The sequence below is a fragment of the Propithecus coquereli genome, unplaced genomic scaffold, assembly GCF_000956105.1.
Source record: "Propithecus coquereli isolate 6110/MARCELLA unplaced genomic scaffold, Pcoq_1.0 Scaffold218, whole genome shotgun sequence".
In the NCBI taxonomy this organism is placed as follows: domain Eukaryota; kingdom Metazoa; phylum Chordata; class Mammalia; order Primates; family Indriidae; genus Propithecus; species Propithecus coquereli.
In genome coordinates, this window is record NW_012146967.1 from 2,046,888 (window position 1) to 2,071,170 (window position 24,283).

At 38.0% G+C, this 24,283-nt stretch overlaps 2 protein-coding genes across 2 annotated transcripts in view; both read right to left on the minus strand.

Moving 5' to 3' along the window:
* Positions 1-2,842: 2,842 nt before the first annotated feature.
* Positions 2,843-9,043, minus strand: MTERF2 (mitochondrial transcription termination factor 2). The gene is given in 10 exon segments (XM_012644698.1): positions 2,843-2,916; positions 2,919-2,964; positions 3,231-3,446; positions 3,449-3,716; positions 3,748-3,887; positions 3,889-4,015; positions 4,017-4,048; positions 4,051-4,144; positions 4,146-4,263; positions 9,028-9,043. Coding segments are annotated over 10 exon segments (1,131 nt in total).
* A 4,438-nt stretch (positions 9,044-13,481) lies between these two features.
* Positions 13,482-24,283, minus strand: part of CRY1 (cryptochrome circadian clock 1) — a 63,265-nt gene continuing 52,463 nt past the window's right edge. The window contains exons 6-13 of the mRNA XM_012644699.1: positions 23,649-23,789; positions 22,927-23,238; positions 21,622-21,773; positions 21,188-21,390; positions 20,986-21,081; positions 15,165-15,236; positions 14,807-14,910; positions 13,482-14,055 (exon numbers count right to left, since the gene is read on the minus strand). Coding sequence (XP_012500153.1) covers positions 14,807-14,910; positions 15,165-15,236; positions 20,986-21,081; positions 21,188-21,390; positions 21,622-21,773; positions 22,927-23,238; positions 23,649-23,789 — 1,080 coding nt within the window. The 3' untranslated portion in view covers positions 13,482-14,055. The remainder of the gene's footprint in view (positions 14,056-14,806; positions 14,911-15,164; positions 15,237-20,985; positions 21,082-21,187; positions 21,391-21,621; positions 21,774-22,926; positions 23,239-23,648; positions 23,790-24,283) is intronic.

The following is a 24,283-nucleotide window of genomic DNA, read 5'->3' on the forward strand; positions in this document are numbered from 1 at the left end:
CACCTAAATTTTGCTGCTGTACTGACTAGTCTCTTTTTAAATTAATGGCCACAAAGCACACATGGCTGTTCAACTCTACTGAACGTTCTTATGTACACTTGTATGTTCACTTTCTACTCAAAATGACTATGTCATATCTCCTTTCCAACCCTCCTACATTTTCCTCCCTCCTTTTCTATTGTCCTCTGTAAAGGGGCAACCAGCAGCAACTCCCCTGCCTCTCACAACACCTGCTTCAACAACCTGCCTGCATCCGTTCTCGTACTCTGTGGACCAGCACCAATAGCTCTACTCTTATCCAAAGTCAACCCACCTTCACTTCCTCAAGGATATTAATCCTACAGTTTTTCCATCTCTTATTTGTCTCTCCTGGGACACACCCATGAGTGTATAAACATGTTCTTTAAACAGAAATTACTCAATCTCACCAACCTCCATTTTTCTGATTCCCTTTGCAGCAAAATTTCTTGAAAAACCTTAATAGTTCCTGCTTCTTCCTAATCGCCCATTTACTTTTCAACCCACTCCAGTTGGCCTTCTCAACCTCCGCATTACACCAGAATCCCTCTTGATAGGGTAAAACCAATGATTTCCTTTTTGCCAAATCCACTGGTGACGTCTCAGCATCTTAGTTAACCCCTCAGTGGCCATTCATTGTTATTGACTAGGTCTCCCTTTCTCTGACCAACTCTTCCTCTGAGCAACCTTTTCCAGGCTTGGCCAGCCACTCTACTCCAAATCTACACTCTTTTTCCAGTCAGTCTCATGGATTTAGAGCCATGGCTTTAAGTTACCATAGATATGCAGATGATCCCCAAATGCTACTTTCAGTCCCGACTTCTCACAACTCCAGATTTAGCCATTTGCCTCTTTGACATCCCTGCTAGGATGTCTAGTAGGCATCTCAGAATTGACAACTACCAAGGTAACCATATAATATATTTCAAACAGAGAGAGAGCACGCACTGATAATTTGTATAAGGGTTAGAAACATAAACTAAAAAACTCTCCAAGGGTTTTCCATCAACACTTAGAATGAGATTTTGCTCCTTATATGGACGTGTGCTGCTCATCTCCTCTCGTGCCACTCTCCCCATAACCCTGCTCCAGCAGTGCTGGCGGCTATTCTTTTTCTTGAACAAACATTCCCGTGTGACCTTGGGTTTGTGACTTATCTTGAGTCTCCTCATCTGTAGAACAGTAAACAACGGTACTTGACTCTTAGGATTGTGAAGCATTGTACACAGAGTTGTCTCTCACTATCCTAACTAAGGAACTGAACAGATTTGGATAATGAGAGTTACCTGCATTTGCTGAATGTATGGATAAAGAGTGAGGATACTATTTGCATTTTTTCATAATCTTTTCATTATACTCAGAAGGCCACGTAGGAGTAGTGCACAGATGTTCAGCATCAGAGTCAATTGTTTGGTTGTGTATTTGTTACAAAGTTGAAACTTCACAGCTGAAAGTGAGCCAGTCTGTATCTGGACAATATTTATTTTTTATTTTATTTTTCTTTTGAGACAGAGTCTCACTCTGTTGCCCTGGCTAGAGTGAGTGCCGTGGCGTCAGCCTAGCTCACAGCAACCTCAAACTCCTGGGCTCAAGTGATCCTTCTGCCTCAGCCTCCCGAGCAGCTGGGACCACAGGCATGCGCCACCATGCCCGGCTAATTTTTTCTATATATTTTTAGTAGTCCAGATAATTTCTATTTTTTTTAGTAGAGACGGGATCTTGCTCTTGCTCAGGCTGGTCTCAAACTCCTGAGCTCAAACAATCCACCTGCCTCAGCCTCCCGGAGTGCTAGGATTACAGGCGTGAGCCACCGCGCCCAGCTTGGACAATATTTATTTTAGATTGAGAAACACCACCCCTGAAATTAGTACCAACCATCACACAGTTTCCCTCATAGGCAGACCTGAATTTTCAAAAAGCTTTCTGCAAAGCTGCATTTATTGCAAATGTGCATAAATTAAGTAATTTCTAAGTTAAGAAACTTTACAGAGAAGTTTGCATAAAGGTCCCCAAACTTGTTGTTAGTACTAATTTCTTTTGGCATGTCAGGTAGGGGTGACTTCTTTTATGCCAACTCAAGTAATCCTTTCTATTCACAAGGTTTGAACAGAAGTCGGATCTTAATAAATCTGGGCTCTGCTACTTAGCAACTAAATGGCCTCTCCACGCTTCAGTTTCCTCATCAGTAAAATGAGGAAAGTAATGAATGCACATAAGTGTTTCATGAGAGATATAATAGTCAATTTTAAACAAACTGACCACACAAGTAGGCTCTAACTATTCTTTTTGGATAAGTAATACTTGGTTCCCAAAGATATTCATTTACTCCAAATACAAGATGAAATTAGTTTTCTCCAAAAAAAAAAGGATAGAAGTTTGCTAGTATTTCACTTAACACAAAGCTACAGAATTCAGAACACATAGAGTGATGTTTCAGGGATGGCAGTGAGGAAGACTGGATTTGCATCCTGGATGAAATGTCCTATTATGAATAAAAATATATCCCTATTTTGAGTTAAGGGAGTACTTGTCAGTTTCTTAGACATGATTCACTTATAAAATATCATACTGATGTGCCATTTAATAGTACACAAGTTTTTGAAATAATAGTTTAAGGTCACAGTTACAAACTTTATTTAAAATAAATGCAATTTATATTTTAAAATATAGCAAATGAGTCAGGGATTATCTATTTAGAGGTAACTTAAACATAACTCAGAAGGTAAGCAGGTCCTTAAAATTACTGGTGCCTATAAACTGCCTGAATTGAATAAGTCTTCGTTAGCCAGTTTCACTGTGCCCTCCTAGAAAGGATATTAGTAAGTCACTCTTCAACATTTAATGGTGCCACAGGGTTAAATAATGGCCTTCCTTCTTTGGCTTGAATTTTAGCATCAAACTCAAAAACTCCTTTTTTGATCCATTTAGATTTGCTAGATGTCCATCCTTTACTGCTGTGGTCCCCAATCTCTGGTCCGCAGTCTGTTAGGGACCGGTCACAGAACTCTGCTGCCCCCCCACCCCTGTCCATGGAAAAATTGTCTTCCATGAAACTTAGGGGAGGAGGGGGTGCACAGCAGGAGGTGAGCAGTGGGTAAGCCAGCAAAGCTTCACCTGTATTTACAGCTGCCTGAGCTCCACCTCCCCCAACTGTCCATGGAAAAATTGTCTTCCATGAAACCGGTCCCTAGTGCCAAAAGGTTGAGGACCACTGCTACTCTGTAGCCTAAGGAATTCAGTTTCCTTATCCTGTACTGTACTATATGTGGCGTTAATTCAAGAACCATTGGCATCTCTCTTACCTGGGTTATGGAAATTCCTTCTTTCAATAATCCCTGCATTCTCTCTTCTAAAACTGGAACAGAATAATATAAAAGGGCAAGACATTTCAAAACAAATTGCTTCAGCTCATGATCTGTGCATTTAAAAAAGTATTTTTAGAGAAGGAAATACTGTTCTATATACTTCTGGGGCAAAGTTGAAAAAGAAATCCTTTGAGTTTGGACAGAAGGTGGAGAATTTCAAAGTTTGAGAAACCTTGCTCTTGGAGAAATCCTAGTGTTTCCTTTATAGCTGCAGGAGAATTTAATTTTGGCTTATTAATTTTAGTTAGCCGAACTTTCATGTTGGCCTCAGAGCCACCTACATTTAGATAACTCTCTTGGAGAATTATCATCTGCTTATTCTTCTTAACAAGAAGAATATTGTGAATTAATTTCATAATTAATATTATAAAAAATATTAGATGCAGTTGTCAAAAATCCGCTAATGACCACATTCTTGAGTCCCAACTCTTGAAAGAACTGAACATTCAGCTTCCAGTTCTCTTGGTCTTTAACAGGAAAGAAAGATTCTGGAAACTTTTCTATTTAACTTGATTAACTCTTGCTCGTTTTTGCAGACAAACTGCCAGAGTTTTCTCTGGGTGTTAACAGCAGTTGGACTACAGACAATCGTTTCCAGACAGCATTCCAAAACACTGGCTACAGCAGTCTCGTAAAACATTTGCAATTTCTTCAACATAGGATTTTCATCCACTAAAAGTGCCCATTCTTTTAATCTACGAATTTTCCTAATGTCAACTGAAAATTTCTAAAGTTTTCCACCGTTCTCTTTATTTTCTTTGACTACCAGTTGTATAGGAGAAGCATGCTAAAAAAGGTCTGTATTTTAGAGTTGATCACATCTTTCTGAAAGAACACAGCCTGCAGGGCTGGGATCTTATCAGCAACTTCCACAGTATGCCTGCAACCCATTGGCTAACACTGTCCTGGACTCAAAATGTACTCATTGTAAGAAAGAAAACAAAGGCGTTTGATAAGTAAGGGTGTTGACTTTAGAACACATACACTTAAACTTTGAGCTGTTTAAGTACGAAAATAAAATGGACTTAGATAGGAAAACTACTCATGTGGAATATTAAAAATATCCTCTTAAATAGTTTGATTGTAATACACCTCTTCATGACTTACACATCTTATACTTTATACATTGTCTGTCTGAGCTTTGCGACAACCTTGTGAGGTACTTACTTCCATTTTGCAGACCAACAGCAAGACCACAAGAGTTCAGTGCTTCACAGACCTCAAATGTTATTTTGATACAAATTCATTTTCCTACAACTGTCATTTCCTTTTAGGAGACATATATATACACAAACAGTTTTTTGAAATGTTTTACATTTTCAAGTTGTTTAGATGAAGCAGGTACTTATTAAGAAAAGGGCAGGGGAGTCATCTCTAATTTTATTTTTTTTATTTTTTTGAGATGGGGTTTCACTTTGTTGCCCAGGCTAGAGTGCAGTGGTGTCATCAGGCTCACTGCAGCTTCAAACTCCTGGGCTCAAGTGATCCTCTTGCTTCAGGCTCCTGAGTGGCTAAGCCTATTGGCATGTACCACCCCATCCAATTAATTTTTAAATTCTTTGTACAGACTGGGTTTCACCACATCGCTCAGGCTGGTCTTGAACTCTTTGCCTCAAGCGATCCTCCCACCGGGGCCCTCCAAAGTGCTGGGATTATAGGCATGAGCCACCATGATAGGCCTGATTTTATACTTTAGAGTATATATTTTTTGCTGAGTAACTATCACCCAAAATGGGCCAGTTATTTTGAGTGTGTGTGTGTATGTGTGTATATGTATTTTTTTAAAGAATTATGTGAATGGAACTCCTTTTTATAAATCCAGAATTAAAATAAGTCTTAGCCAGGTAAACTGAGAAATGCCATGTGACTTGCTCCAACAGAGCCATGGAAAATCAGGTCAGTTGTGGAATGGTGACCATACTTTTAAAACAGTCTAACCAGATATCCCCACTTGACATCTCTGGGTATTGTGAGATGGCTATACTGTGTCTGATGCAGTATAGCCTTTGACACTTTGGCAGTAATACTCCACCTCTGTTTTTTTAAAGTCCCACCTGGGCCTGAGAATTAAACTGAATAAGATAGATTAACAGGAGAAAAGCATAAAATTTATTTAATAAAATTTATGTGGCATGGGAGCCTTCATAAGGAAATAAAGACCCAAAGAAGCAGTTAGAGTCAGTTACTGATATACTAAATTGGACAAAGGATAGTTAAGTTGTGAAGAGGCAACTAAACTATGTGGGTGAGGCTCAAAAGAAATTATTTTAACAAGGTCTGCACAGAATTCTTGCAGTCTTGACTTCTAGTCCTTGAGGATAAGGATGTTAATCCTTTTGGTGTAGGGAAGGTGTCTTTCACATGAAAATTTCATCTCCTGCTTTTAAGAAACAGAAAGGTTAGAATGATCTTACACCTACCGTTTTTCAAGTGCCTTTAATTCAAAACAGTCAATACATCACAGTGGTATATTTTTAACTCCTTTGACTATATTTTTTTTGTCTCTGGTAATGAAAACACACCTAGTTTGTTTGTTTAACTTTTAGTACCCTGCAGTGTTCATAAGTGCCTCAGTCCTGCCACAAAAGTGTAGTACTGGGCTACTTAGCTAGTTAGCAGCTTTCCCTTATTCTTTGTGGGTTTGAAAGAAAAGCCATCTTGAATCCCTGCCTCTGATAATTCTCCTGCTATATATGTGGAGGACTCTTCACGTTCAGGCCTGTCCTAATTAATCCAAATAAATGATTATTTGATTAGGAAAAGTAAAGACCACCACCCCCATTTTGGTTCACCATTTGTGATGATAGCTCATTTTTAGTGCTTATGGAGACAAATAATTGTTGGCACAGCTTTTGTTTTTGTCGTTCAACTAGAGTTTTCTTCAGATAATTCCTAATACTATTAGCTAAGATGAAAATATTAAAGTATTTTTATTTAAAAAAACTTTTTTTTTTTAAGAGACAGGGTCTCGCTCTGTCACCCAGGCTGTATTGCAGTGCAATCATAGGTCACTGCAGCCTTGAACTCCTAGACTCAAGAGATCCTCCTGCCTCAGCCTCCTGAGTAGCTGGGACTACAGACATGAGCCACCATGCCTGGCTTAAAGTATTTTTTAAAATGTCTGGGTCAACCATCAGTTTTAACATGGAGGAGGAGGTACAGCATAATGATGAAGCACAGGCAGATCTAGGCTGGGACCCCACTCCCCACTCACTGTGCGACATCCCCAAGCTCAGGTCCCACGTCTGTACCACATGCTGGGGAGGACTGTGGGCTCTGCAGCAAAACTGCCTATGCCCAGTCCTGGTTCTAACTTACAGGGTAATCTTGGGTCAGTTGGCTAGCCTCAGATAAAACAAGGTAACAGTGATTAGAACAGTGCCTCACCATAAATGTTCAATGAGCATTAATAATAATAGCACCTATCTGTAAAATGGAGAGAATAGCATCTAACCCTTACAGGTGAGAGTTCAAATGCATGTCAAGTACTTTGCACAGTGCCTGGTATATAGGAGGTACTCAATAAATGGTAGCCATTACTAGGAAATTTCTAGAGCTAAAAGTCTTATAGTAATATGGCTTTATATTGTATTTTAGACAGAAGTATATTATTTACAAAGAGTAACTGAAAAGTAAAAAACATATTTTAAATGCTTCTGTCTTCCAAAATAACTGCTTATAAAAGCAACACAGTCATTACAGAGAAGTTGCCAAATTCTGAAAAGTATAAGGAAGCAGAAAAAGATTTTCACAATCCCACCACCTACAGACAATTCATATTTTGACATAAAGAATACATAAAGCAAGGCTGCTTTGCACATGGACTTAGGTTCTGAATTCAGCCTATAAAGTGAAAATTATAAAAACTAAGAATTTTCCTTGAAAATGTCTTAAGCAGGCACCACACAGGACACTAACACTGTATCCCAGCAAGTCCGACACAGCCAGGAGTTCCTCAAGGGCTGGAACAGATCCTGTTGTCTGGATAAGCACTAGATGAAGTAGTTGGCTTGGTCTGGGAGTTAAAGAAAATGACGAATCATTAAACATTAGAAATACATTGACCATAGCAAGGTACTCCCACTGACAAGAGAGGCTCCCGCCCAATGAGGCTAAGAGAAAAGCAGGCTGTCTCCCATTTCCTGCTTACTCCAAGGTGAACTATGATGTGTTCAGGTGAGTTGTCTGAACAATTGCTCTGTCTCTCTGATGAGCAAACACAGTTGACTGTAAAAGTGAAAAGCTTTTACAATGTTTTGACTTCTACATAATGAATGCACTTTATATATACAATTTATTTTCTTCTTTTATTTTAAACACTAAGTATCTAACTATGGCATTACATATGCTCTGTGAACACTTAAAATGTTGGTATGTGGGTGGATATACTACAGTTTTGTAATTCATTCCTGTGTGCTGAATATTTGTCCATGTTTCATGTTTTTCCTTTAGGATGAATTCCTAGACATAGAATTCCTGAAGATGAAATGTGTGAACATTTAAAAAGCCAAGTTGCTAAATTTAATGTCAAGAAAAACTGTTTCAGCTGACATTCTCACAAGCAGTGTGGCTGATTCATCAGTTTTCATTTTGATATGTGAAAATGATACAACACTAATTTATTTTCCTTTATTATTCCTGAGGCTGAGCTTTTCTTAATAAATTATCTTGACCATCTTTATTTCCTTTTCTGAATTAGCTATTCCCACCTTTTGCCTTTTTAAACTGCAATCTTTCAGCTCTTTAAAAACTGACTTGTTTAAATTCTTCATACGTTAAGAAATACAATCTTCTCATTTTTGGAAATATTTTCAGTTGTTGATGGTATATTTTAGCATACCAAAGAAGTCACTTTTAAAAAACTGTGGTAAGATATAAATAACAAAAAACTTACCATTTTAACCATTTTCAAGTGTACAGTTCCATGGCACTGAGTGTATTCACAATGTTGTACAACCATTACCACTACCTATTTCCAGAACTTTTCATCATCCCAAACACAAACCTTGTACCCATTAAACAATAACTCTCCATTTCCTCTTCCCTCCAGCCACCAGTTACCTCTGTTCTACTTTCTGTCTCTATGAAGTTGCCTATTCTGGGTGCTTCCTATAAGTGGAATCATACTTTGTGTCTGGCATATTTCACTTAGCATAATGTTTTCAAAGTTAATCCATATTATAGCATGTGTCAGAACAAAGTGGTTAATTTTAAGTAGTTAAAGGAAGGTCAGGGAAGTTTCCCTTTGCTTTATGATTCCTACTGCTTTTCAGCACCAAATGATTAGTAAATATTCATCCATATTTTTGTTTGGTTTTTAAAAGTAAGCTCCTTTAGTTAATTTGAAATTTCTAGGTATGAGCTGAGAATCTAAACAGATTTTAGCAACAGTTATCACAGAGTATCATTTTTTGAACATCCTTTCCTTCCCCATGATCTAGGATGCTTCTTTTACCATGTATGAAATGTAGCTTTTGTCTCTAGCTAGGCTCCATCCTCATCCCCCTATTTTGCAATTCCCTGAAAGGGCCAGAAGGCTCATTTCTGGTCTTTGCTGCATACTTGGCTCTCTCTGCCAGACCTCAAACAAGCTCTGGTCAACTCACTCTTGCACACCTCCCACTCTCAAATCTTCTGAGCTCACCTCCAGCCTTCCCCATGTCCCCGTTCCCTTCTTAACTCTCAATCAATGCCTTTGCCTCTTATCTGTACAAAGAAAGGAGAGCAACTCATCAACCACACCAACACACCTACCACTATCTCCCCTTCCCTACAGTTACCCTTTCATTATCCAGGGTAATCCCTGCTCCTGTGCTGAGCCCAACCACCCTGGCCTGAGAACTCTAAGCTCTTCTTTCTCAGGCATGCGCTCCTTCAGCTGTATCCTCTGATGCTCCACCCTTCACTGCTACGGCTCTTCCTCTCACTGCCTCTCCAGCTAAACCCCATCTTTCTCTTCCCTCAGCTAATTCTTGCAGACCCTTCTTTCTCTCCATTTCTTCTCCTCCTACTTATATAGCTCCCAACAAAGATAACTTCCATGTGGTTAGAGCTAATGGGTAGTTTTAGTTCCTATCTCCTTTCACCTCTGTAGCTTTCAGTACAGTTGACCACTTGCTCCTTGAAATTTCTCTCATTTGACTTCTAGGACACTCTACTCTCCTGGTTCTCCTCCTTCCACCCTTTATCTGTCTGCCCTGCAGGTCCTCTTCTTACCTTAAAATCTCTCTCCAGAAATCTTGTCCTTGTCCAGGGCCTCAGTTAACACACTTGGGATTCTCTCGAGCTTCTTCTCAAATGTGATCTTGTCATCTCCTTGCAATAAACTTTCCAATGGCATTTTAGGATAAAAACAAAATAAAACATAAAAATGCCTTACCATGGCCTACAAGTTCTCTTTGGGCTCTGCCACCACCCAAACCCCATCTCTCTCTGCTACACCAGCTCATCCACTTCCTTTCAGTTCCTGGTGCTCTAGCAGTTCCTACCACATGGTCTGTGAAGATTGGGCTATTCTCCATGCCCAAAATGCCCCTAACTTCTATGTCTAAGTGTCACTTTCTCAAGGAAACTTCCCTTACCTTCATGAATAAATGAAACCTCCTGGACATTATGGGCTTTCATGGCACCATGGACTGCTACATTTGTCATGCACAGGTGGTACAACAGCTGCAGCTGTTCATGTGTTGTTTCTGTCTCAACACCCCACAAGGGCAGAGACAGTTCACCACAGTGTTCCAGTGAATTGCTTCCCCACCCTTCACCCAGCTGGCATCGCTGGTGACCTTTCTGTGTGCTCTTCTACAGCACCCTGCTCTTGACCCTACTGTAGCACTTATCATACTCTTATAAGTTCTTCATTCACTCAACCACAAGGATCTTTTTTTTTTAAGCTCAAGGTGTGCGTCTGGCATCATGGTAGGTAGGCATTAGCTCTTCTGCTGAAACCACACTTCTTCACACTTTTCTTTGTATAACAGACCATCTGAGAACCTGAGAGCCACAAACTCTTTCCAGGAAAAAAGACACATGCCCACATTTTGCAAATGATTTTAGCAGGATCTGTGGACACCCCGCAGCCCAGCCATGAACAACCTGTACTAGATTGACAAGCACTAGGAGGGCAGAAACTGAATGCTGTTCCGCTTTATCCTCTGTACTCAGCAAAGAACTTGGTCCACAGAGTAACAAAATCAGTATTTGATTTCTGAGACTGAAACTGAAGGAACAAACCAAGTTCATGAGATAACTTAATGTAGTGACTGCAATTGTGGGATCTTGGAGCCACACTGGCTGGGCTTAATTCCTGGTCAATAGTTGTGTTATGACCGAGGAAGTTACTTCACCTCTCCCTGCCTCAGTTTGGGCATCAGGAAAATGGGGACAGTATCTCCTGGGTGATTGTGAAGATTAAATGAGTTAATACCAAAAATCATTTAGAACACTTAGAAAACTCTTCACGTATACTAACTCATTAAATCATCACAATGACTCATTTTCAAGATGAGGAAACAGATGCAGGTAAAGTAGCTTGCCCAAGGTTGCTCAGCTAATAAACAGCAGACTTTGGATTCAAACCCAACACCTTGACCCCAGAGTCCTGCTCTTAGCCCTGTCGCCTACATATAGTAACGCTCTTGATCAATACTTGTTAAATCACAGTGTGTGTCTTTCTCTGACGTTTCATGTTTCTTAAGCATTTTTAGGAATGAAATTCACTCTGTAATAAGCACAATTTTTATACTTAGTACGGTCCCCTCTACAACACCACTATTTTCAATAAAACTGTACTTTTATAACACATATGATCTGCTGACAGTTCCAAATTAATCCCAATGTTTTTAAGCAAGGGAAAACGAGGGTCCAAGGAAGAGGATCTCTGGGACCGATCAAAAGGCCGCATAGTGACAAGCGGGACCTCTGCTTTTTTGAAGAAACTTTCGGCCCGCGGCGCCCGGTGTCTGCCCAAGTCAGGCAGGCGGAGTTGAGGGTCTGGCGGGGCATCGAGTTTCGAGTTTCGCTGTAGGCGGATCCGGACCCTGCTGCTGTGTTGTTGGTGTGAGGATCACCTCCAGGAGCAGAGGAAGGAGCGACTTACCTATCGGCGTCCGCTCCAAGCAAGGCGCAGGGAGTCCAGGGGCCCCGGTTCCTTCCTCCCTCCCTCCCTCCCGGGCCAGTCTCCTCGAGGTCCGCTGTCTTCCCGATGCCTGGGGCGGGGCCCCAACCCGCTAGCTAGCGACTTCCCCAAGAAGCCCCGACCAGGCCACCTGCCCCTTCGCCCATAGCCAATCAGGGCTCGGGAGGCCGGTGGGCCCACAGATACGCCCCCGCGGCCCCAAACGCAACCAGTCAGAGCGCGGGACACCGGCTGCGTGACCCTCCCCAAGACGCAGGGGCGGGGCAGAAGAGGCGGGACAGCGTGGCAACCGGCTTTCCAGGGAACCGCGTGCCGCGCCCAATGGCAACAAGGGTTGTAAGTAAGCTGGCATTTTCACACCCTCTCTTTCCCAGCATTTTAGGAAATTTGGAGTTCCAGTCGCTTTGCCCCTGATAAAATGTCACTACCCCATAAGAAAAAAGGTAGAAATAACTCTTTTATATCTTAGATTTACTCATTTATTTTAAGCAAATGTAAAAAACATAAGGACTTTGCATAGGTTCATTCAAAAGCTTGGGTCCCTCAATTCAATTTTTCCAAGTTGTCACCACAGTTTTTGGTAATAAGAATTCGGTAAGTATTTGTTGAATGAATAAAAGGTCTTAAATCCCTCAACCACGAGTAGAATTTCTAGAACATTAACCTCTCTAGTAAGGGGAAGAATACTGTATTCAAACTTAGTGCATCTGCTCAAGGGGAGCACATTGATACCTCCGTTTCCCTTTCAGTGATTCATTTTGACCATAATTTAGACGAAACTGAAAAAGCTTTCTAAAAAACTCCCCCCAAAAAACAAAACAAAATCCTTCTACATTTATAACATACCAGTGCATATGCTGAAAGAATGTACTTTTCCAGCAATGCTTATTTATTTGCATTAAAATGGAAACTTTGCCCCCTGGGATGGTGATGGTAAATCCCAGATCTATGAATTTCTCACCTCTGTACAGCACAATCAGGACAAAGAGCAGGGTGTGAAGTACAGGTATCATGAAAAACAATTAAAATATTACTCCTTTTTAATAATGGTGAAAAAACAAAGATAAGGCACAGGCTTTTCCTTTTTCTCAGTAATGGAATTTATTGATCATTGCTAATTCATTATCCAGGCTATTTTTAAAATGCATTATCATCTAAAATATGTTATTTGTTTCTGCATTTTTGCCTCAAATTTATCTTTAGTTACCTTTAAATAGAATTAGAATATTGAATATCTACCACTATTGAAAATGAGAAAATGAAAAGCCACTGGTTATAATTCAGAGTGGCAAGAACTAGCCTAAGTAGAAAACAGTAAAGGAGTAATAACAATAGTATTAACAATAATGGCTGTTAATCAGAGCTGTGGCTTACAGCTATGCAGGCTGTGCGCTGTACACTCCAGGGAGCGATGCAGCATGTTAGCCCCGTAGCTAACATTTATTGAGTATCCTACCACATGCCACGCACTGCTATGAGCATTTTACAACGAACTGGACTGTGGAGCAGGTACTAGGCTCATCCCCATTTTATAGATGAGAAAAAAGAAGGCATAGAAGGAAGTTAAGTACTTGCCCAAGATCCCAAAGCTAATGAGTGCCAGAGCCAGGCATTTGACTCCAGAGCCCACACTCTTACCTGTTATCCCATACTGCCTAACTCATAGTTACAAGTGCCATTACATGAAAAATTCCCTTTGGTTTTAAATCTTTCTTGCAGATAATTTTGAAAACTACTGTTTTACTAAATATATGGTAGCTGTCCCTTTGTTCAAAATGATATGTGGTTTACAGAATTTACAGAATCTATCTCTGTAATTTGTAATCATACCTCAGATAGCGATGGTCTCCTCCTTACCAAAATCAAAAAAGAAAAAAAAAACTCAAATTAAACAAGATTTCATATTTGCATATACTTTAATAACAAGGTCACTTTAACTGTAAATGAACAAAGAAAGGGAGACAAAGAGAACTTAACACATGATCTTCTGTATGTTTGAGTCAAAACTGGTATACATGATGCTTTAAAACATATTTGTGTTAACAGAGGCTACAACTACTAGTTTTGATTATGCACATTTTCTAAAACATTATTATCAAAGAGTACAAAGTTAGATCAAACAACGTCAAGAAAATTTTGTCCTAAAATTTTAACAAAGTCTCTTAAGAAAGTCTAAAAACCTCCTGTTTGCCCACATTGACTCTCAAAACTTTGAGTTTTATATCAGAATATCAGTTTGTTAACATTTTACCATACATGAAAAATTATCAAAAATATATTGATGGGTCTATACTAATCGTAACTATTTATATTTACATTAAGCAAATTCTTTTACCAAGTTCTTTATATACAAATTACCATTTGTCCTATGTGAAATTCATTAAAAAGTTAAAAACCACAGAAATGTCATTAGAAACAACACGTTTCAAAATGTAACTGCTTTCCATCAATGAAGAACATTTTAAAATAATTTAATTGAAAAGTATTGAACTCCCCACCAATTTCAGCTGCAACAGTATTCCTCCTGAATGTTTTCTGTGATTTAAGGGAAAAAAAACTGAGTAAAGCTTGATTGCAAAGAATTAAATGATAAAAATTTGATGAGTGTTTATTGATCTTCAAGATATTTATAGTCTAATTAGATTGGCATAAAAAACTAAGTGATAAAAATGTAAACAGTTTAAGATAACTGAAGAAACAAAGTTTTTAAAAACTGGTAAATATACTATATAAATACTTTTCGTATTAATTTAATCATAAAACAGCATCCCAAATCCAATTAAACTGAATGCAGTCATGGCTTTTTGATACTTCTATAAAAGCCCAGCATTTTAAAAAATTTAAACTACTCCAGACTGGAAAGAATTTAGAGTTTAGAAGCATCACAACAAACAAAAGAAATCTGTAAACATTTAAGAGGCAAAGGTTTGGGGGAAAGTTCATAAAAAGATTATATTAATGCCACTAAAATAAAAAGGACCACTTTAATTGCTTTAGACTCATGATCACATAGTAAAGAAATGAAAAATTTGACCATAAAATCTTAAGTTTTTCAGATTTAAAGAGCATCAATTCAGATGACCATAAAACTGGGTGCAGCAATTTGTCCAGTACACATGGATCTCTCTTGTCCAAAAATTGACTGATTCTGTAACAATCACTTACAAATTTATGCCTTAAGATTCTCTGGTTTGAAAATAGAGATGAGTTCCACTTTGGAAATTATCTTAATTTATGTTAATTATACACTCTACTAAAACAAGAAATAAAGCTCTAAAATATTTACCTAATTTGTGCTCTGTCTCTGGACTTTAGGACCAATACTCTGCGTGTCCTCTTCCTGACTAGGGCGTTTCCCACCGCTGAGACCAGTGCCCATGGAGCTTCTTCCTACACATTTAAAAATGTACATTTAAGGCCAAGCACCGTGGCTCATGCCTGTAATCCTAGCACTCTGAGAGGCTGAGACGGGAGGATCACCTGAGCCCAGGAGCTTGAGGTTGCAGTGAGCAGTGATTATGCCAATGCACTCTAGCCTGGGCAACAGAGAGAAACCTCGTCTCCAAAACAAACAAACAAACAAAAAAAAAGTATGCTTAAGATAGGAAAAGTGAGAGCAGTATGCTCAAATGTTTCATTCTTACCTTGCTTCAATAGGTGAGTCTGCTGACTGTCGCCATGAGCATAATGTAAAATACCACTTCCTTGAGAGCAATCTGTTAGTATTTAAAACATAGTAAAATTACTGAAAACCAAATCTAAGATGTAAATATTAAGACTAAAAATCCAATTTTCAGTATTTAAGGTCACTTTTATATGCATTTAAGACTAAATCTCAACCTTCCTATGAACCAAAAATCACATGCTCAAATCTATAAAACTTAAATTTAGGCTCATAGGAATGTTGACAGTTCAAAGGAACAATCAGTGATAATTGTTTTCTAAAAAAAAAAAAAATTTCTTACTAGATTACAATTAGAAACTTGATGATAAAGGCAAAACACTGGGGCAACAGTGAGACAGAAATCCTTCCTTCACTCTTGTCCCATTCTTCCACAATCCTCCTTTTGAACCCTTCAAAACATACTTCCTTGGAGATAAGGGAATGAGGGCCTGCCAGATGAGTTAAACAATTCAAATGACACAAGGGGAAGACATAGGACTTTGTGGCAGTTACCTAGCCCGAGCAATTACATCAATCCTTCTAAAACCAAACAATGTTACAGGAGAATAGGTTGGCTAACATAGAAAAGTTTTAGAGAACCACTTTTGTCAGTGTGTCCAGATTATAGAAAAATATGAGAATTCTGGCCCCTGGATAGGTTACCTTATGGCCTGAGCAAGCCTATGTGCTTATTTTTATTTTAATTTTGTGCTCATCAGATTTCTCTGGATAAAAGAATTCAGCTTTTTTAGGTACTCAAAATTGGGAAAGTAGATGCCCTGGATCAGGGAGGAGACCATCCATCATTAGAAAGGGATATCTCCACCATAAATAAATAAACTGGTATTGCCTATTGATACTTTAATTCACATTATCTTAAAATTTCTAGTCTGTCATTCACAGAATGTTCATCTCTAATTACTGAAAACATTCAGTTTTTGGACCTGTAAGCCTGAAGGGCAGACTCTGCACCATGGGCAAATTCACCATTGAATGGTGCTATTCCTGGTCTTACCATCAGTAGGGCCTCCCCTGAGTACTGTATAACACTATTTAAAAATCCAAGCAATTATGTGAATGTACTTAATGACACTGAACTGTACACTTAAAAATGTTTAAAATTGTTTTATGTCATTTATATTGTTATCACAGTAAGTCAACAAATAACATTTTTAATTATCATATTCATTTATACACATTTTATTATTTTATTTATTTATATCCTACACCTTTGCTGAGTGCCTTTTTATGCTAGGGACTATACCAGCTACTAAGGATACAAATACTACTAAGACATGGGGTCTGCCTTAAAGGGGTTCACAGCCCAGTAGGAGGAGATAGATAGATAAAATCACAATGTGCAAAGCAGCGTTGTCAGGTATTGGGATGCATGTTGGTGCAGGACACAGTGGGGCCTCTAAGGAAGGAACAGTCCATTTTACTGGAAGATTCACAGAGGTGGCCCTTAGGATAAGTCATAAACTAGTCACCTTAGTTTTATTTTCTCAAGTTCAATTCTATTCCTTCTTCCAGTAATAAGTTTAAAAATGAGAATGGCCACTGTCTGCTTGGATGTAGGCCCACTCTGACCCCTTTGGAGTGTACATACATATATAAACAAATAGAATGATTTCAAAATATGGAGTGAACATATATAAACAAATAGAATGATTTCAAAATATGGAGTGAAAGCAACTAGACACAAAAAAGAATACAGACTAAACGATTCAATTTCTATAAAGGTACAAAACAAACTACAGTATTAGGAATCAGGAGAGTGATTACCTTTGGGGAGGAGGGGAGAAATTAATATGCCCAATACATAATTGAGAATTTTCTTAAGACAGTATTTTATTTCTTTAGAGAGCTACATGATAACTACTCAAGATCTTCCAACTCCCTAAATTCATGAATACCACTATAGCCTATGAAATGTAGTAAATTATATCTTCATGGGAATAACACTGCAAGAGACAGTGAGTATAGAACAAAGCTTTGCTGATCAATTGGCTTGTTATTAGCTTAGTCACTCACCAAAATGAAAATCCCCATATTCATATGTCTTCAGAGTTATTACAGCAGTTAAATTTCAAAATGTCAAGAGTTGTACAAGATGGGAACCATAGAGTGAAAATACCTTTTTTGTTTTTAAAAGCAGTTCTTGTTTTTAAAAAAGTTTTGAGAAGTCCCCTCATGTTATGCCTTCAATAGCACTGAAAGAATTTTTCACTTACACAATTCTGACTTAAAAATTAATGTGGGGGAAAAACTGCATAAAAATATACTGAAAGGAAATACACCAAAATTTTAATAGTGACTATCTCTGTTGGATTTTTGTTCTTCCTCTTTTCTATTTTCTGAGTTTTAAAAAATTCTCTATAGTGAATGGTTTTTTTTTTAAAGCACCTTTGAGGTATAACTCATATGTCATAAAATTCACCTATTTTAAGGCACAATTCAATGATTTTTTTAAGTTAACTTATAGTGTTATGTAACCATCACCACAATCCAGTTCTGGAACATTTCCATCCCCTCCAAAAATATCCCTCACGCCCATATACATTCATTCTCCATTCTTACCCCTAGACCCAAGGTAATCACTAATCTACTTTGTCTTTAAAGATTTGCCTTTTCTGATAGTTCACATAAATGGAATCATGCAGTATGTGGTCTTTTGTGTCTGCCTTCTTTAACTTAACATAATGGGCTTGAGGTTCATACATGTTGTGGCATATATCAGCATTTTGTTCTTTTTCATGAATAACATTCCATTGTATGGTTATATTACATTTTTACTATTATACATAAAGCTGCTATAAACATTCATTTATACATCTTTGCGTGGACATATGTTTTTTTTTTTTTTTTCTTTTTTAGACAGAGTCTTGCTCTGTCACCCTGGCTAGAGTGTGCTAGCATCATTGTAGCCCACTGCAACCTCAAACTCATGGGCTCAAGGATCCTCCTGCCTCAGCCTTCCGAGTAGCTGGGACTACAGGTGCACACCACAATGCCTGGCTAATTTTTCTTCTTTTAGTAGAGACAGAATCTTGATTTTGCTCAGGCTGGTCTGAACTCCGGAGCCCAAGCAATCCTCCTGTCTTGGCCTCCCAGAGTGCTAGGATTACAGGTGTGAGCCACTGAGCCCGCCCTTGTTTTCATTTCTTTTCGGTAGATACTTAGGAATGGAATTTCTGGGTTGTGTAGTAAATTTATGTCTAGCTTTTTAAGAAACTGGCAAACTGTTTTCCAAAGTGGCTGTACTATTTTATATTTTATACCCCACCTCTCAGCAATGTATAAGGGATTTAGTTTTTCCCTATCCTCCACAACACTTGGTGTTGCCTTTTTTATTTCAGCTACTCTAGTGGGTATAGGGTGATCAACTAGCCCCAGTCTGCCTGGACTTTCCAGGCTATAGCAATAAAAATTCTGTGTTCCAGGAAACCCCTTAATCCCAGGCAATCAGGGGTAGTTGGTCACCCTAAGTGGGAGCAAAGTACTATCCCTAGTGGTTTTAATTTGCATTTCCCTAATGACTAATAATGCTGATGATGAAAAGATATTTTATAATAGAAAAAAAACAAACTGAAAATTAAAGAAAAACTAAAATTATATCGCTATAGGAAACAGATTGTGATCTGTTTTATTATAAGAACAAAAGTACTTTAAGATATCTATGTGTGGCTTATTCCTTTCCTGAGCACACACACACACACACAAAAAATCACAAAAAAGAGAGGAGAAAAATACGATTTGTATTGCAGAGATTACAAATGTTCTACAGTCTTTTAAAAACCTAAGAAAAGTCATAAAGAATTTTGCCCTTTAATGTGCTTTGTAAGGTACTGTAAAATAAAAGCCTAGACAGGGTAAGTGTAGGGTATAAAGAGATGGCCTTTAAAAGCATGTGAGTCCTTTCAAATGGAGCAGAATCCTGAGGCGAGAAATGCTTAATAGCATAGTCCAAGTCTTAAGGATCTTTTCATAATTATGCCCACTTCCAGGTCTAAGATGTTTTCTCCTTAATCTGGCTACCCACATGCTACCCAACCCACCACCTTCAAGAAAATTTCTCTAGTTCCTTCAGTTCTCAATGATCTCCCCATTTTCTCCTATTGCACATGGAGGCAGGATCTTACAATTTATCACTTCTTTTCATTTGCTTTTGTTGCCCCTCCACACCCCCATTTAGACTGTAAGCTCTATGTAGCTTTTTATGTCTTCTATATCTTTTGAAAGCCTTACAGAACCTAGCTACAAAGTGTTACAGGCAAATACTTACACGATTAAAATGTTTCAAGATTTATTAATTCTTCTATTACATCATAAACTACCTTATGTTTATAAATTTGTGAAGCAAAATTATCCCAATTTAACTTGCTACCATGATTAGCTTTTGAAGATAATTCCAAATAAAGGGATACAGGTTTGAGTGGACTAAGAAGCAGTGCATATCATCGCTGTCCATCAGCCAGGCACCTGGGGCCTGCTGGTTGCCATCCCTCTGCTACCTGCCTGTTATTTTAGTGCCTCATAGAGCTTCTGTCCCTCACGCTCATGTGTGGGCTGACAAGGCAGGCTGTGAACTGAATAGGAGATCTGAAAGAACTTTTGAAATCACAGCTGGTTGAAGTTTACTTCAGACTGTAGGAGATCCTGAGAAAGAACATTTCTAAAGTACACTACCATCATTGGCAATGATTAAAATTTGACTGCTGGGTGAATCACATTCCAGTAATAAAATCTTTTATCTTTGATCGCATATATACACTAGCATTCCATTTGCAAAGGCCCAGTGATGCAGGAAAAAGTATGAGCTTTGAGGCTAGTCAGACTTGGATCTGAATCTTAGCTCAACTACTTATTAACTGTAGGATCTTGGCTAAGTTTCCTAACCTTTCTAGGATTATTTCTCCAATCATAAAATGTAGATCCCACCCCCATCTGACCCTCAGGTTACTGTGAGAATATAGGCAAAAATCCCCTATGACTGAGCACAAGGCAGTCAGAATGTGAGTGCTTTTATTCCTTGCTTCTGAAACTAACTCTCAGAGGATAAAATACATGCTGCTCTCATAAGGATACAGGATATTTCTGAATTCAGAATGGTTCAATTTTTTAGAAGATTTTATTCTTAATCTAGAACATCTGACTTTTTATTTTTAAGTAAGCATTCCTCAAATGCTGCCTTGTTGTTAATGGAATTACTTGGCCTCAGGCTATTTTTAATTAGAGCCACAGGAAACCGATTTGATTCAAATTCCTAGTACATAAAGACATCTTGACATTATTAATATCATACATATTAAGAATTCACATGGTAACTAAACACATAACATCCAGAAAACTATCACAGACCAGACTTTGTAAGAAAAAATTCATGTGTATAAAGGACTAGAGGCCCCTATGCGTGTGTATGATAAATCTCTTGGTCATGTTCACAGGGCCATTGACCTTCCTTAAGTATCTTACACCTGATATGTATCTAAAAGAGAGTAAAAAATAATGAGCATTATGAAAATATGAGATTTGAGTTTCATTTATCCTTAAAATTGCTCTCCTCATTCAGTCTGCAAGATCTTTAATTTGACAGTATCTACTACATGTAATATTTTCCATCTCTAAAATGTCGTTGATTGAGTGAGGGTACCTGTGTGTGGGTGCACATGCATGCATGTGTACAAAAAACCTATTAATTTTCAAGATAGATTTTTATAAAACATATTACAACGAGGTTCAATAAACAATGTATCTGATTATTAATCTCTTTATATTACAGAAATTTCCTTTTCACTTACTTCCACTGCTGCTACAACCTGGGATATTTTCCGCAGAAGAATACTCCATGAAGCCTCCGTTCCCATTAGGATTAGAAGGTACTGACGCAAGAAGACCTAAAGGGCAAGAAAATTTCCTATTAAATTATGATCAAGATCAAATTCAAGGATAGGTATGTAAACAGCTGCCAAAGGAACAAATCAAAGGTAGTTACTGACATACCTAGTCCTCTATATCGTGAAAGCTGCTGATAGATCTGTTTCATCCTTTCAATATTCAAACGGCTTGCCTCAGCATGGTTCACCATTGGTTTAGGATAATTAACTCCTATCAAACATTTGGCTACTTTTTGGATACCTTCTGGTGCATTCCAGGGATCATAGATATATTTTGCAGGGAAGCCTCTTAGAACAGGCAAATAACGCCTTTTGGGAGAAGTAAGAAAAATTATTAATAAAATGCACTATAAGCAAATTATAATGAACTACTAGCTATGAGTGACCAAAATCAAATCAATACCATTTAAATGATCTGTTTACCCTTCTCCTCATTTCTGCTGCCAATCTTGAGTGGGAATACTTTAAGCATTGCTTAAACATGAAAAGTTCTTCTTGGATTAACTATTCCAAACTGAATAATAATCACTCTTGATTTACCTGATGTAGTCTCCATTGGGATCTGTTCTCCTACCAAAACTAGCAGGACAATAGCAGTGAAAAAACTGTTGGAAAAAGGAACTACAAGACAGCCACATCCAACTTCCAGCATTTATACTCCAATCTGCATCAAGCAATAATTCTTCAAATACCTTCAGAAGTAACAGTAACCAATTAGTTTACACACACATAATTCTCAAAGCAAGCATTTTCGAGGTCATTGTAGATTAAAAGTCAAAGCAAAGAAAATCTACCAAAGCACTGTAAAATTAAACAATCCAAAATTAGCTTCCTTGTGTATGCTCTGTTCTATAATGAGCTATTTCAGGGAAAGAAACATATTGGTAATATAGTAGACTTCTGAATAGAATTTACTGTTCCAACCTTTGCCATGTTATTGGGGGAGGAAGGATAAAAAATTACTCAAGTTACTGACTGAAAGGGTAAGATAGGATATTAGCAGATAGAGAAAATGCAGTAAACTACTTTCAAGAAAGCAAAAATGCTACCAAATAACCAAAAAAACTTAGAAGCTTAATACATTGGCCTGGAAAAAGGAAGCACATCCAGATACAAATATACTTTTTAAAAAATGCACTAGCATTACATAGTTTGAATTTCAAATTCCTTGATCCAAAAGAAAGCAGAATTAAAATAAGTGATTTTTGTGCTTTCATTAAGTGTGTGCTATACATTTTTCTCTGTGTACAACTGTGTACTAGGGAATATACGAGATGCAAAAAAAATACAGGATCAGAAACAGTCCTTGGATAGGGAAAATTCATGATATAGCCAGAAAGGTAAAACATGTATGTAAGTTCTGTTAGGTTTAACTATAAGATGATATCACAAAATGTAGCATGCTTCCCTTTTCATAATAGAAGAATTACAAAAAAGCTGTGGTACTGAAGTGAGGTAAAATTATTTATTTTAAAATTTATAATATGAATTCATTATTTCTAAGAACTCCTGGGTGAATCCTTTTTGTGACAGGAATGATCACTTATAAAAATATCTATCCAATAAATCCAGAGTGTTAAACCTTATAATTCCCTTAATGGCTATGCTGGTTTAACTACTGAAATGACTTTAGGTTAATCAATTTAACCAGTTTTCCCATTGCTCCTGTCTGATTATACTATCCTGCTCTCCAAAAGTGTGCCTGTATTTTGAGGATTAAATGTTTCATCTACTGAAAAACTAGACTACAAATGAATCTATATAATAGACAACTTTTAGGATTTGTTTCAATAAAGTATAGATTCGTTCAAAATAAGACCATGCTATATTAGTCAGAACACCTACCTTCATTCCTTCTTCCCAACTAATCCACAGGTCACCTCGTGTCAGGAAGCAAGCAACTGCATGTCTGGCTAAATGGTGAATCCAACCCTCCTGACGAAGCTGTGTCATGATGGCATCAATCCACGGAAAGCCTGTCCGGCCTTCTGCCCATTTGGCTAAAGCCTCAGGATTCTTATCCCAAGGAATCTGAACACAGATGGGGTTTCCTTCCATTTTATCAAAGCGTGGATTATTTGTTGCTGCTGTATAGAAAAATTCACGCCATAATAGTTGCCCATAAAGAGAAAGAGGAGGGGAACTGTTCTTTTTTACCTATGATCAAAAAGCAAAGAAGTATTATTAGCAATTTCTTTAAAAGTATTTTGAAAATTAAGCTCCAATTTTATTATTTTTTAAGTTTTTATTTATTTATCTTTTTGGAGACAGAGTCTCACTTTGTTGCCCTGGTTAAAGCGCAATGGCATCATCATAGCTCAGTGCAACCTCAACTCCTGGGCTCAAGCAATTCTCCTGCCTCAGTCTCCCCAATAGCTGGGACTACAGGCACATGCCACCAGGCCCGGCTAATTTTTCTGGTTTTTGTAGAGACAGGGTCTCACTCTTGCTCAGGCTGGTCTCAAACTCCTGACCTCAAGTGATCCTCCCATCCCAGCCTCCCAGAATGCTAGGATTACAGGTGTAAGCTACCGCGCCCGGCCTTAAGCTCCAATTTTAGATAATACCTTTTTGTAGAGATCTGTTAGTTTGAAGTAAAATAGTCGACATGACAAACAACCAAATCGGAGATAAGGACTGAGTCCAGTAGGGCTTGCAAGGAGGGAATTTGCATTCATTCGTGGTCTTTCAAAGTTTGCCACCCAAGCCTGAAAACCAGAGAAAATTACATTAATTAATTGCCTTTTCCATTTTAAAAGAGTGCTCAAAATTGAGATTTTTAAAAAGTTACATAGTTCTTAGGGAATAAAATCTTATCTTAGCCACAAATTACATGTTTGAATAAAAAAAAAAAAGACAGGATAAAAAAATGAGCATTCTTTTGCTTTGGCTATCCTCATGTGAAATAAATTATCTTCAAATTTTCAACACAAGGCTGAGAGCACCTTCGACCTGTCTCTTCAACACTGAGGTAAAGATGAAATAGAAGAATTCTATCCTAGCTTCAAAGTTATGGTCATCAGATACAAGCTTAGGTAGAAAGAACAGAGGAGATAGTATGGTAGTAGCTAAAGAAGAAATAATAAGAGGAGGGGAAAGGGCATTTAAATGAGGACATAGGTGTTAATTTTCAAATAATTAGGGTTGTGCTATTTTTACTATTTCCCTCGATCCTCCCTTTTCAACAGTCTATTCTTTGTTT